The 12,438-nt window shown below is 56.0% G+C and overlaps 5 protein-coding genes across 5 annotated transcripts; 2 read left to right on the plus strand and 3 right to left on the minus strand.

The window, feature by feature from the left end:
- Window positions 1-454: 454 nt before the first annotated feature.
- PG986_013296 (uncharacterized protein) lies at window positions 455-1,844 on the plus strand (the record flags this gene model as incomplete). Its single annotated transcript, XM_066849518.1, has 6 exons — window positions 455-484; window positions 558-618; window positions 685-700; window positions 763-1,168; window positions 1,252-1,350; window positions 1,506-1,844. 6 exons carry the CDS (start codon window positions 455-457, stop codon window positions 1,842-1,844), a joined length of 951 nt encoding a protein of 316 aa, XP_066693661.1.
- Window positions 1,845-2,394: 550 nt separating this feature from the next.
- PG986_013297 (uncharacterized protein) lies at window positions 2,395-3,105 on the minus strand (the record flags this gene model as incomplete). The annotated part of the gene is made up of 2 exons (XM_066849519.1): window positions 2,395-2,823; window positions 3,055-3,105. The coding sequence occupies 2 exons, from the start codon at window positions 3,103-3,105 to the stop codon at window positions 2,395-2,397; spliced, it is 480 nt and encodes a 159-aa protein (XP_066693662.1).
- Window positions 3,106-4,581: 1,476 nt separating this feature from the next.
- PG986_013298 (uncharacterized protein) lies at window positions 4,582-7,158 on the minus strand (the record flags this gene model as incomplete). Its single annotated transcript, XM_066849520.1, has 3 exons — window positions 4,582-4,704; window positions 4,785-7,077; window positions 7,136-7,158. 3 exons carry the CDS (start codon window positions 7,156-7,158, stop codon window positions 4,582-4,584), a joined length of 2,439 nt encoding a protein of 812 aa, XP_066693663.1.
- Window positions 7,159-7,963: 805 nt separating this feature from the next.
- PG986_013299 (uncharacterized protein) lies at window positions 7,964-9,163 on the plus strand (the record flags this gene model as incomplete). Its single annotated transcript, XM_066849521.1, has 1 exon — window positions 7,964-9,163. The coding sequence occupies one exon, from the start codon at window positions 7,964-7,966 to the stop codon at window positions 9,161-9,163; it is 1,200 nt and encodes a 399-aa protein (XP_066693664.1).
- Window positions 9,164-9,670: 507 nt separating this feature from the next.
- On the minus strand, window positions 9,671-11,350 carry PG986_013300 (uncharacterized protein; the record flags this gene model as incomplete). Its single annotated transcript, XM_066849522.1, has 1 exon — window positions 9,671-11,350. The coding sequence occupies one exon, from the start codon at window positions 11,348-11,350 to the stop codon at window positions 9,671-9,673; it is 1,680 nt and encodes a 559-aa protein (XP_066693665.1).
- Between the last annotated feature and the right edge of the window lie 1,088 nt (window positions 11,351-12,438).

Consider the following 12,438-nt stretch of genomic DNA (forward strand, 5'->3'; position numbering starts at 1 on the left):
GATGTCGAATGGCCCCATGTATGCTATCCCCAGTGACACACATGTAACTGTACAAATACCCCCGGCATAGATGATCGCCAGCCCATTTGTTGTGGAAATTGATGCCGCTACTCGGCTGTCATGGAAAACCAGCACAATTTGGAGTTGTGAGGCTCTGTACAGAGTTGAATGAAGTACATTGGGCGAGTTTGGAGTGTCTATTTTACTAGCCGGTCGCAAGGTCGCATTGCCTCGACTCGTTTCCACTTTACTCGGACGGGCCTCCGAGCGTCATCTTGACGCTCGATTACTGATCACAACGACAGAACGGACAACACGGCACATTCGAATGTATATAGATATATGATGTGACTTTCTCTTAGCAACCAACACCCATTCAGACGCCGCCAGTTCTTTTTGTTCTTCTTTATTCTGTCAAGTCGCGACACGAAAGTTCGACGGTAACAAGGAAACAATGGGTACGCAGAAAGTGGCACTTGTGGTTGTAAGTCGTCCCAGCCTACCCAGCAACTTCGTTTCGCACAGTCGCTTCTGCTGACCCGTAGCGTACGTCGCAGGGAGCCTCGAGAGGTATCGGCCGGCAGATCGCCATAGACCTAGCCAAGAACGGGTATGCCGGTAAGCAGGGCCTCCCAAGCGGGCGCAGAAGGTCCGGCTCAACTAACACGGTCAACGCACGGGTAGTCGTCGTGGCAGCAAAGTCCACGACAGACGACAGCAGCGGCAGCAGCAAGAACAACGCTGCAGCTGCCGTCCCCTCAGCCTCAACCCCCACTCCTTTCCCCCAGACCCCCACTCCTCCGCCTCCACCATCACGACCGTAGCGCGTGAAATCCGCGAAGCCGGCGGCGAGGCCACGGCCGTCCCCGTAGACGTGCGCGACCTGGCCTCGATCGAGGCGCTCGTGGCCCGGACCCTCCAAGTCTACGGCCGCCTCGACGCGCTCGTATACAACGCGGGCGCCGTGTGGTGGGCGTCGGTCGAGGACACGCCCGTGAAGCGGTTCCGGCTCCTGCAGCAGGTCAACGTCGAGGGCCTGTACGGCGCCGTCCAGGCCGCCCTGCCGCCGCTCAAGAAGAAGAGCGCGGAGGGGGAGGGGGGACGCATCGTCGTCGTCAGCCCGCCCATCTACAGCCGGTTCTTCCGGGGCAAGACGGGATATGCAATGGTACGTACGACACCCGGAGTGAGAGAGAGAGAGGGAGAGATGACGTTTCGCTACCAGCAAACTAACATGACATTGCCGCGCAGGGAAAAGTAGGCATGAGCGTCCTGACCAAAGGTCTCGCCATGGACTTTGAACGCCAGGGACTCAAGAACATGTCCATCACCAGCCTCTGGCCCGCCGTCGTAAGTCCCATCTCCTTCGTCTTCGCTCAATCGCCCTTGTATACCACATGAACAAAGAAAGACGCGGTCTTCACCGCCCCCATGATGACCAGACCCCTTGGTCGAAGTCCCAATTCAACGTAAACGTAATACTTACCAACAAATATAACAACCAGGCCATCGAGTCCGCCGCCACCCACAAACTGCAGCAGACCGACCCCGCCACGGCGCGGGACCTGCGCAAGCCCACCATCTTCAGCGACGCCGTCCTGGCCGTCCTTCGCGCGCCTGCGGCCTCGGTCAACGGCATGCTGGCCCTCGACGAAGACTTTCTGCGCTCCGAGCTCGGCGGTAGCGTGACTGATTTCTCACAGTACGCCTTGGTGCCGGGAACGTCGCCGCGGCGGATCATGCCAAAGCAACTGCCGGATCTGACGGTAGCGGAGCAGGACGACGAGGGCACTCGCATCAATAGTGCGGCACCGACAGCAAGGAAGATAAAGGCCAAATTGTAAAATGGACATGCATTATTGTACTAAATAAAGGCTGGAAACATGGTCGAGGCTCTTATAATTATTTACCTTGTCGAGTTATTAGATGCCTCGTTATATGGAAGGAGATGAGTAGGAAGCCAATGCCAAAGACACCCCGGCGCAGCCCAAAGTACCCAGGAAGCTGCTGGATTATCACCAGACGCAACGTTATCAAACACGCACAGTGAAAACAAATGGTGTACACATAGACAATACCCAGTGACGATTGATGCATTATTAGGGCTACTACCTGAGGCTTGTTTCCGTCCTATAAGAAACTCTCAAGTCCAATGTGATCCATACCGGCCATGCAATGTTCGCCATGGCATCATTCGTGATGTGGCAACTGCATAGCAACAACGCCATTTCGGATCCCCAACCTCGCCTCTTCATGATGGTTTCTCCAGTGCCATAGCCATGTAACCAGAGAAACCAACGCATTAGGTAGTTCCTCGCACCCTCCTCTCGATATCCACAACGCAGTGACAATCAAGTGAGAATCGAAGTATGTCGTACCAAACCGCTCCACCGCTTAGAGGTTGGCGATGAGAACGGCAGCACCGAGAGCGGCGGCGATGCCCATGATGCCAGCGAAGTGAGCAGCGGCAGCAGAAGAGGGAGGGGCCGGGGGGCTCGACGAGGCCGGAGGAGAGGTCTCAGTGGTACCAGTACCGGTGTCGGTGCCACTGGTAGCGGTAGAGCCGGGACCAGTAGTAGCAGCAGTGTCAGTGGTGCCGCTGGTCTCGGTACCGGTGACAGAAGTGGGCGTAGGGGTTTGAGCGGTGCCAGTCAGCGAGGTGGCTCCATAGGTAGGAGTAGACGGGCTGACTCCAGGGGTGACGGTAGTCGTGGTGACACTGGAGCTGCTGGACTGGCCATAGGGACCGGGGGGAGTGCCAGTGACAGTCTGAGTGACGGTAACACTGCAACCGCAGTCCTCCTCGATGTTGCCGACGGCAGCCTGGAGTAATTCTAGTGGTCAGTGACTGCCATTCTTACAAGCGTGGTGAAGCTGGTTTGCATAAACAGTGGGAAACACAACGCAACAAGAGAAAAACCGACATCAAAAATAGAAGCGGCGCGGTGTTGAAATGTAAGGAGCAAACTCGCCAATCCCTCCGGAGGGATGGAGGGGTTTTGTGTGCAAACAATTGTTTGATAGGGAGCAGGAGGGAGAGAGAGATGAACTCACCATGCCGACAGCAGCCACGCAGGCGATGACGGTGACCTTGAAGAACTGCATCTTGAACACGAGTGTGAAGATGGACGGTTGTAGTAGGAATGAAGTGTTTGCGATGTTACGCGTTGGTTTGTGGGATGTTGTTGTCGAAGGTTAGAGATGCTGTCCTAGGTCCTAGGGAGGTAGAGACGGCAGAGGCAACTTTCGAGAACGAAAAGAAGTTGGTGGCCTTTGTAGGAATAGGTGTGGGAGGGCGAGTGAGATGTTTTGGTTTTTCCGTTGGTGTGAGGAGCAGTAGTACGAAAGGAAGGAAAAAAAGATGTTGTTTGGTTTGGGCGGGAGGGTTTTGAAAGGGTTTGTTGTGGGTGGTGGTGATTCAATGCTTCGCGTTTGTATTCACCTTCACTGGAAATTGGGATATAGGGAAGCGACGGCCCCGAACTGGAATTAACAGAAAAACTGGGCACCGGAGCAACAAATAGATTAATCAGATTGGGTAACCACCCGATCAAACAATCTATAACAGTGACTACAGCTTCGATTATTCCAGTACTTGTGTTGATGTCCCTCATGTACTTGGTTGATATCGACATCGATCAGATCAGTCCACCCGACGGCGGACGTAGTTGCCTGGGGCGATATCTTCTTATATCACCTAAGTCCCATACCAACACACCTCTCGCTCACTCGCCCTTCACCAGGCAGCCTTTCGAAGAGGCAGATGGCCATCGCCAACGCTTCACTCGCTCACTGCCGTGGCTCGCCCGCCCCCCTATCCAAGTTGCCCAAGGCCCGCCCTCTCGCCTGCTGCAACCACCCGTGTGTCTGCCCTCCGTTTGCTACAATCAATGTATTCGCTACCTTGTACCGCATATGTAGCACATGTCATCGACGTAATTCAACTCCAGTGGCTTGCTTCTCGCGTGTAACGACGTTTTGTTTCATTCTCTGGCCTAGCCTGGTTCGTAATCATCTTGTGTGAAGGCACCAACACAGCAGGATTAGGCTTCCTCTTTTCTCCCCTCTCCCTTATGAGTTCATACACACATCTACTCCCTGTCTGCCTCGCTTCTGGCCAAATGCTGGAATGGACCGCCCGATCGGTAGACCTGATGATTCAACTGTCTGCCCTTCTAATCTTGGGTTGCTGCATGGTCCCGGCCAGATACATGACGACGGGGCCAACATAGCAGTTCTAGCCCAGCCCAGCCTGAATCATCTGCAAACCTGCATTGCGCAATTTCTAGAGTGACTCTGACTTGCATCGTTGCTATTTCTGGGCGATATGTCTACCGTGCCCATCGACGCGTCTCCCCTCGTTGACCTATCACGTTCGTCCAGATCACAAGCTTGTATCTGCCTTGTACGTGTGCCATATGAATCTACTACCGCAAAGCTGTGCGTAGCCTCGATCCACATCGCCAAACCTCATTCGTGGGACGCCGCAAACTGCGTCTTGAAACACACTACCTAGGTACTCGATGTACAAAGATTGCCTTCCCAGCTTGCTTTGTACGCCCGCCTGTCCGCCCGGCTTCTCTAAATATCTTTGTTGTAAGGAGCAACGCCCCTTTTCAGCTCGCGAACAATTTCCGCCGCTTCGTCGACGCTTTTCGTCTCAAAGTCATACCGCTTGCTCACGTCTTCTTTGAAAACGAGCAACTACAAGTACAAACGAAAAGGGGAACTGGGTTAGCCAGCGATCAAAATACAGCCAGACAAGTTCGGCAATTTCGGCTTACCTTGAAATTCATCGGGTGCCTGCGCGACACACTGCACCCAACGACGTTGCTAAAATGCACCGTGGTAGTTTTGCCACCTTCTCGGGTCACCTTGCCCCCAGAAGAAGGCTGGATGGTGACATACTCCCCGTCGATCCGCAAGATGCGCTCGTTGAGACCGACGAACCGCATGGCCTGCTTTCGCCAGACAATGTACTTCTTGTAATTGACCGAACCACTGCCAGCCTCGTCGAGCATCATGCTTTCCTGTGCCAGGGGATGAGGTGTCGCAACCTTGTCCTTCTTTTTCTTCTGCGGTGCGATAGCATTGTCCCACACATGGACCTTGGGGGAAGAGCCACTGGGGGACCCGGTGAGGGTGAGACCATCCGTAGCGAACCGCCGCCGGTGTAGCTCCAAATCTATCACATTCCCGATGGACGAGACCGTGCGGTCCAGCATAACCACAGCACCTGAGCCAGGCAGTTTCAAAACGTGCGTGTTCTTGTCCAGACGTCTCTTCAGGCAGACCTCGTCTAGGACTTCAGCTAGATATCTTTCTGTCGTCACTTCCAAGGTGAGCATCTGGCCGGGGGCGGCATCCTGGGAGAGTATGTGTACCCGTAGGAATCTCTTCTCGCCCCTGACAGCAGGGGTAGCCGACATAGTAGGCGGTGTTGGCTTGTCTGCCGAGTCATGCCGATAAGTCGTGTTGATAATTGGGTTAGGCCGAGGCATAGCTGGCACAAACTCCGAGGCCTGGACCTGAGGGGTGCTCTTAGGGGTGGGCTCTTCCTCCTCAGCCTCTTCGGCAGTTTCCTGTTGATCGTATTGTGGCGTCATCTCCTGGTTTTCTTCAAACTCCTCTTCTGATGCCAGCACCAGCCCGAAATCGTCGTGGACTTTGGAATTAGACCTGGACCTGCCCGCCCGGTTGTTTGCCGTCGTAAACGCATTGAGAAGTTTCTTTCTTTCAAGGGGAGGGAAGTCGTCGTCGACTTCGTCTCCATCAACCATACGTAATGTCCACCAATTGACACTCATCTTGTCGCTTGGAATAGGGGGCTCTAGTTTCTCTTCGTGATATCTCCAGAGACTAAGACCTATCAACTCGGCTACTGTTACGGGCCTAAACGAACCGTCTTCCTCCAGTATGCTTTTCCGGATGAGTACTTCGAAAGGCTTCGATGGTGTCTTGCAGGACGGGACATAAATGCGCAGGTGGAATGGATCCGGATCGCCCTGGCCGGATAGAGTAGCAAACTGCTCGAAGGGCATGGCGGGCTTCGTTTTCTTCGCCTTAAAGGCATCGGAGAGCAGACTCCGCGGCTGCATCATGCTCAATGGCCTGATGATGCTAAGTGGCCTAGGGGGCGGAAGAGCCTGTAAAGACCCTGGTGTCGACTGGGTAGGGGGCTTCCGCACGGTAGACTGGCGCATGAGCTGCTTCGGTGGTGTGCCCACTACCTGCTGCCCGGGGGAGGTATTCACTACGGGATCCTCTACATCGGCAAGGATGGAGGCCGAATCGACGCTCTCGGCGAACGCAGAAGACCCATCGGACATGTCCGAATCCTCCTCCTCGGCGAGGAGATCGCTTTCTACTCTCCTGGCGGGCTGGATAGGGTCTGCCGAGATCTTGGCTTGCAGTTTAACAGCTCGAGCGGCAGCTCTTGATGCTTCCCTCTGCTTATGGAATCCCGACGCGTCGAACTCATTTTCTGAGGAAACCTCACTGCTCGTCACGGTGTCCCGTCGGTGCCTCTCCTTAACCGTCTCCAGTGCTGACTGCGACCCTCGCCGGGCGCCCGGGGCAGCTCTTGGGGATGACATGGTAGTTGCCTGCCTCAAGTTGGATGACTGAATCGGAGAGGAGCCGGACCGGTTGCGGACGGGCATCTTCGCAAACCGTATCTGCTGAGCGGCCCGCTGGTCTGACTCGTCGTCGCTCTCGTCGCTGAGGTCGCTGCTGTCGTCTTCCTCCATCTGCTCCCTCCGCCGTTCTCGCCGCCGTCGCGTAGCGGCCCCGGGACCAGGGGTGTCGCCGCCGACCCCCGTCAGCATGCCTCCCTCCTCGGCTTCATCTTCGAGGGTCAGGCCTATGGCGCGCGGGGCGGCTTGGAAGTACTCGGACGCGATCGCGGTCGGGATATCGGGGGAATGAGTGCGCTTGATGTGGGCGGGATTCGAGCGCCACCCGGCGGCTTTGAAAGGGGCGGTGTTCAGGAAACCATCGTTGAGGGTAATGAGCCGTTCTCCAACGCCGTCGGCCACCTCGCTGAGGTAGCTAGTTCGCAGCTGGTAGGAAACCAAACTAGAGCAGGGATACAATTAGTGACCATGGTCTTCTCCAGCCAGGACGGAAGCCATACTCCTCAATTTGAATGAGCGACATGCTGGGGAAGCACCAGTGATAGTCTCTCAGATGCAGAGAAGGTGCGCGATGCTGTCGCTTCCGTTGTTGGAGAAGCGTCACGGCCCCCCGAACGGTCCCAACTTCAACAAAGCCAATCTAGCCGCACAGAGGTCGTGATAACTTGACTTCAGCCGAGGGCGATCTTGGTATAAGTGTTATCGACCGATTCCGATGTCCAAGAGCCGAAAAGAGTCGGTGGTGCGTGGTGCAGGAGAGTGGTTTTGGAAGGTTAGCATGTAGAGAGCGCGATTCGGTCCTGAACCTAAAGCCCCAACCGCATTCTAGACCAAGCTGCAAGAATTGAAATGAAGGAAGGCACTGGTTTTTGAAGTTATACAATGAGCGTTAGCAGCAGCATGGAAATGGCGTCCGAGCAGAGTAGTAGCCTGTGACGAGCCTGTCGCACTGTTGGTGTAGGCTTTCGAGATCGAGAGAACCAGAGAACCAGCCTTATGATATGGGGGGGTTGTGATTCTGACGGCTGGAGGAGTTTCAGCAATATCTCGGACGATTCGATTGGCGATTCTCGAGTTGTCCCGCACTCGCCAGCGCCAGCGCTACGTACCTAAACCCCCTGGACACCCGCCGTTTAGCGCACTTTAGTGCTGCCTTCAGGGATCATCGCATGGCACCTTCCCCACAATCATATGCACTCCAACCTTAAGAGCTTGGAGCCTCACCAAGCACAATCTTTTCTGCGCCCATCGACATCATCATCATCATCGCTTCGTTCTCCCCTGGCAAACTCCTCATTCTCCCGTCGCGAAGCAACGACACACTCAGCATGGCTCTAGTCGACTACTCAGACTCTGATTCGGAGCCCGAAACAGCTACCAAACCGACTCCTCCTCCCCAGCCGACTACCGCAAAGCAGCCTGTACAGAAAGTTGTCGATCGCTCCAACCCACGCAAGATCGTCGTCAGCCTGCCCGGCGCTTCGACGCCAAACGAATCGAAACCATCCGCAGCAGACAACGGCGATGAGCCGTCCGCAAAGCGAGCCAGAACAGGTGGCGGCGGTGCCTTCAGCGGTTTCGCCTCGTTCCTACCGCCGCCCAAGAACGCCGGCAAAGCGGCGGTCACCGTCGCGAGCAGCGCCGCAAAGAGCGCACCGCGCCGCCCTGGCGTCAACCTGAAGACGGGCGCCGCGCCCGGCTTCAGCAGGGATGCAGACCAGAACGACCACGAGGATGGCGAGGGGTCTACGTCACAGCAGCAGGCGCAACCTACCATACCGGCTGGACAGAAGCCGGCAGACGAAGTCAAATTGGTTGGGAAGCCCATGATGTTCAAACCGCTATCGGTATCGCGGAAACCTGCAAAGAAGAAGAACAGTGGCATGGTCGCGAAAACGGCGACGACAACAACGACGACCGCGAAAGCCAGCTTAGCCACAGAAACACCCTCACAGACCGAATCTCAGCCCGCACCAGAATCAGCCGAGCCTCCCAAGAAAAAGAAGAAAATATCACTATTCTCCGTCGCGCAGGACGAACCCGCCGACGCGGCCCCAGCAAGCACCGGCGCATATGAACCCATGTTCACCACGCCCGAAGAGCCAGCCGAGGCCGAATCCGCCGCGGCCTTCGCAGCCTACGACGCCCAACACGGCGCCTCGCACCACCCAGACGCAGCCGCGGCCTCATCGACCGCCTCGCTCGACCACCTCGCCGCGGGCATGAATCTGTCCAAAGCCGCGAGGCGCGAGCTCTTCGGGCGCAGCGGCGCGCCGCCGGACGCCTCGTCCGCCTCGTCGTCGCGCGTCATCGACTTCAACACGGACAAGGAGTACGCGCACAACGAGGAGCTGCGCGCATCGGGCGAACAGCAGACCTTCAACCCCGTCCGCGCCATCGCGCCCGGCAAGCACAGCCTGCGCCAGCTCGTCACCCAGGTCCACAACCAGCGCGACGCGCTCGAGGAGAGCTTCGCCAAGGGCAAGAGCAATCAGCGCGAGGCTGGGTCGCGATACGGCTGGAGGTAGCAATTTGCTTGTATCTGCGAGAGTTTACTTTCCTATACTCCTGTGGAACTGGCAGGTAAGTGGCCGTCAATCAGCCCTAATACGCTCTACGGCTCCCCTTTAGAATGGTGAGTGATCACGGAAGTTTTTTTTTGTATTAAGCAAGAGGGTGTGAAAAAGCAGTATGTCATTGTGCACATTGCATAGCAAGCGGCGTTCGTAGGCAAAGGCCACGGAAAGCAAAATCGACGAGTATCATGAAGAAGAATGTCTATAAACGTCAACACACAATCCCTGGGATACCCAGCAGTGTCTATCTACTCCGCCGCAATCGAGCAGCGGATAAAGGCTATGATACAAGAAGTAGAAGAAGATGAAGAAGAAATACCCATTACCCGTGGCTTGCCCCCTGGTCCCAAACGCCTCATGTCTAATCGTTTCATACATCATGTGAACATAGCAGCTTCTCGCAAAGCTTTTCTCGTGTCTTGTTTTTCTATATCGTTGCGGTTCTTTCGAATCTTCTTTTTAACAAGTCTCCACAGCCCCTTGACGAGGTCGACTCCATCCATCGCCCGCAAACAGGAAACCCCATTCCCCTCGCGTAATGGGCGAGATGTCGTCGTACCCGTTTGGTGTCGTGGGTCCGTCATGCCTCGACGCTGACGATACAGAGAGCCGAGATATCCTGTGATCATCTGCAGCCGTTATGGGGCTGAGATGCGTCTGAGATCTCATCATTATCATTTCGTCAATCGACGATGACGGCTCAGCCGCGGCGCTGTTCCAGAAAGGTCTCCCAGTCGTGAACGGGCGCGCGGTCACATCTCCGTCGCCGTCTTCCTCGTCGGCGTCGTTATTGGCGATTTCCAGGCCGTCCAGCGTGATCTCAAAGTCCTCGAAGTCCCGGTCTCCTTGGCGGGACTGTTTCCGTGGCTGAGGCCGGACAATGCCGGGCTGCTTAACATTACTCAGGCGCTTGTGCGCCAGCGTAGATTTGTTGTCGTCAAACTTGGTCTGCAGTTTGAGTACCGGCCCTTTCGGACTCGGCGGTGTACCGATCTTGACAATGGGTACATTTTGTGAGACATGTGGAAAGTATACGGTATGCTGAGGAGGGGAAGGAGGGGCAAGGTCCAGTAAGACTCTGCCAACATCCTCAGCCATGACCTCGAACGCGCCGACCCGGTCACAGCCACCGTACGCTCGCCGGTACATGTGCTCAACGTCGCTGAGGGCGCTGGCACTGACACCAACCCAGTCATAGCGGCGGTGTAGATCGGCCTTGGTCACAGGGCGCCCACCGTTGGCCAGAACTAGCCGCCGCAGCTCATCGACGGCGTCTTCCATCATACGATCGGCGGGCAGCAGCAACGGCTTGGTCAGCGACGAAGCCGGCAGCGTTGTTCGGGCATAAGCTGACAGTGCGGCCTTGAATGTGTATAAACGGTCCAGGCCCAAGAGAGTCAGGCCCTCAGCAGAGAAGAGTACCTCATCCTGCAGGAGTGACTGCCGTATCAGGTCGCCGCTCAGCCCGCACGCAGCCGCCGTGGTGGCGGGCGGTAGCCAACCCGACCCGGCACGATACTTGCGCTCTGCCTTGTAGAAGGTGGCGCGCAGTGTCTTCTCGTCCTTGGCGGACAATGGCGTAGCGTGCAGGAGGCGGATACCGAAGTGGTTGGGCCCGCCAGCCGAGGCATTTGACGTGGTCGACGTTGCTGTCGTGACCAAGGAGGGCGTGTGGGGCGTCATGGGTGTGCACAGGGGCGGGCTTCCGGGAGTAGCTGGCCATCTCCGGGGTGTTTGTAAGGGTAGCATTGAAGGTGAGTAGCCGGACGAGACGGTGCTGCCATAGCCCGAGTCGACGGATGTGACAGATGAGACCGACGCTTGGGAGCTGTTGGTGCCTCGCCGGACCAACTGGCGCAAGCCGGCGGCTACTGGCGATGCAAAGCGCGAGGGCGAGCCAGGCATGGTGAACTCAAAAGACGTCGGGCTGGAGGTCGAGGGCGAGGTAGGAGTTACACAGGACGACGGCACCTGGTACTCTTTGCGGACGACGATCAGAGTGACGTGCAGAGCTTTGCGGGCCAGTCGCTTGGAGATGTACTCGAGGGCGTCGGTGAAGTAAGGAGGGATGCCCTGAGAGTCGAGAATGGAAGTGCCTGCCTCAAGGGGCGAGGAGATGCGTTTCTTGAGCAGCGACATGGTGGCAGAGAAGCCAGTCGTCTGACTGATTACGGATGGATGGGGGTAGTGGCAATGCCTGGAGTACAGGCCAACTCGGAATTAGACTATTTGAGATGACGGCACCAGGCCAACAGGGTGGATTAGAGAAGTGAATAGGCGAAGTGGTTCAGAGAGGAGATTCTCTAGTTTCGATATCGCCTTGGGGGAGCAAGCGCAACTGATATAGATTGATGCTCGAGTCGGGGTGGGAGGAGATGATGTAGATAGACGTCGAAGTAAAAGTTCGCATTTGGTTGATGTATCTGAGAACGGGAAACAGAGTTGGAAACATGAAACAAGCAGCAAGTAGATTGGCCGATTGGGAGACGCATCTAGCCCGCCAGTCTCCCCCCGTGCCCCCAGAAGATGAAACAGACAAGGGATCTGCATGGTTCGCGGGGCGAGTCGTCGGTTGGCTTCTGCGAGTCTTCTATCCTGGGCCATGTCGAAACGGAACGGCCACCGTGATAGGATGGATTTCCATGCCATGCTGAATGATGCGAGTGATGGGCCGGGGTGGGCCATGGACGCTAAGTTTCAGATTATTTACGTATACCTGCTTACATGTGGTTGGTATGCTGGTGCAAATGCAGGTGCAGCTGCAGGCATGGACCGGGACCGGGGTGGGCCTGGAGATGTGGTCGTTCGTCACGTTTTTATTTTTTATTTTAGACCGCAAGTGTTTTGTGCTGGATATAGACATATGCACACATAACAAATGTAGTCCTGCGTGATGGCTCCCAGTCCAATCAATCGGTGCGTTCGTCTTGTTGACTTACTTTCCTTCGTCAACCCCGCACTGCTGCTACTTACCTTTTTGCTGTTTTGCCGTGATCTGTGACTTGTTAGCTGCAGGCGAGTATCTTTAGCATGCTGGGCCAGCGCTTAGGCGACTTAAAATAGAACGTCGAATTCCCCAACTCCCCACGACCGCATTGCCAAGCCGCCAAATCCGGATTCACACCAGGTTTCCCCTCCAGCGTTCGCCCAAAAATAGCTGCCGACCCCTGCCAACCCCTGCCAACCAAGATCTGCGTGGGTATAATGGAAACATCTACATCTATATG

The sequence above is a fragment of the Apiospora aurea genome (genome assembly GCF_038362705.1).
Source record: "Apiospora aurea strain CBS 24483 chromosome Unknown utg000009l_segment0_segment0, whole genome shotgun sequence".
Taxonomy (NCBI): domain Eukaryota; kingdom Fungi; phylum Ascomycota; class Sordariomycetes; order Amphisphaeriales; family Apiosporaceae; genus Apiospora; species Apiospora aurea.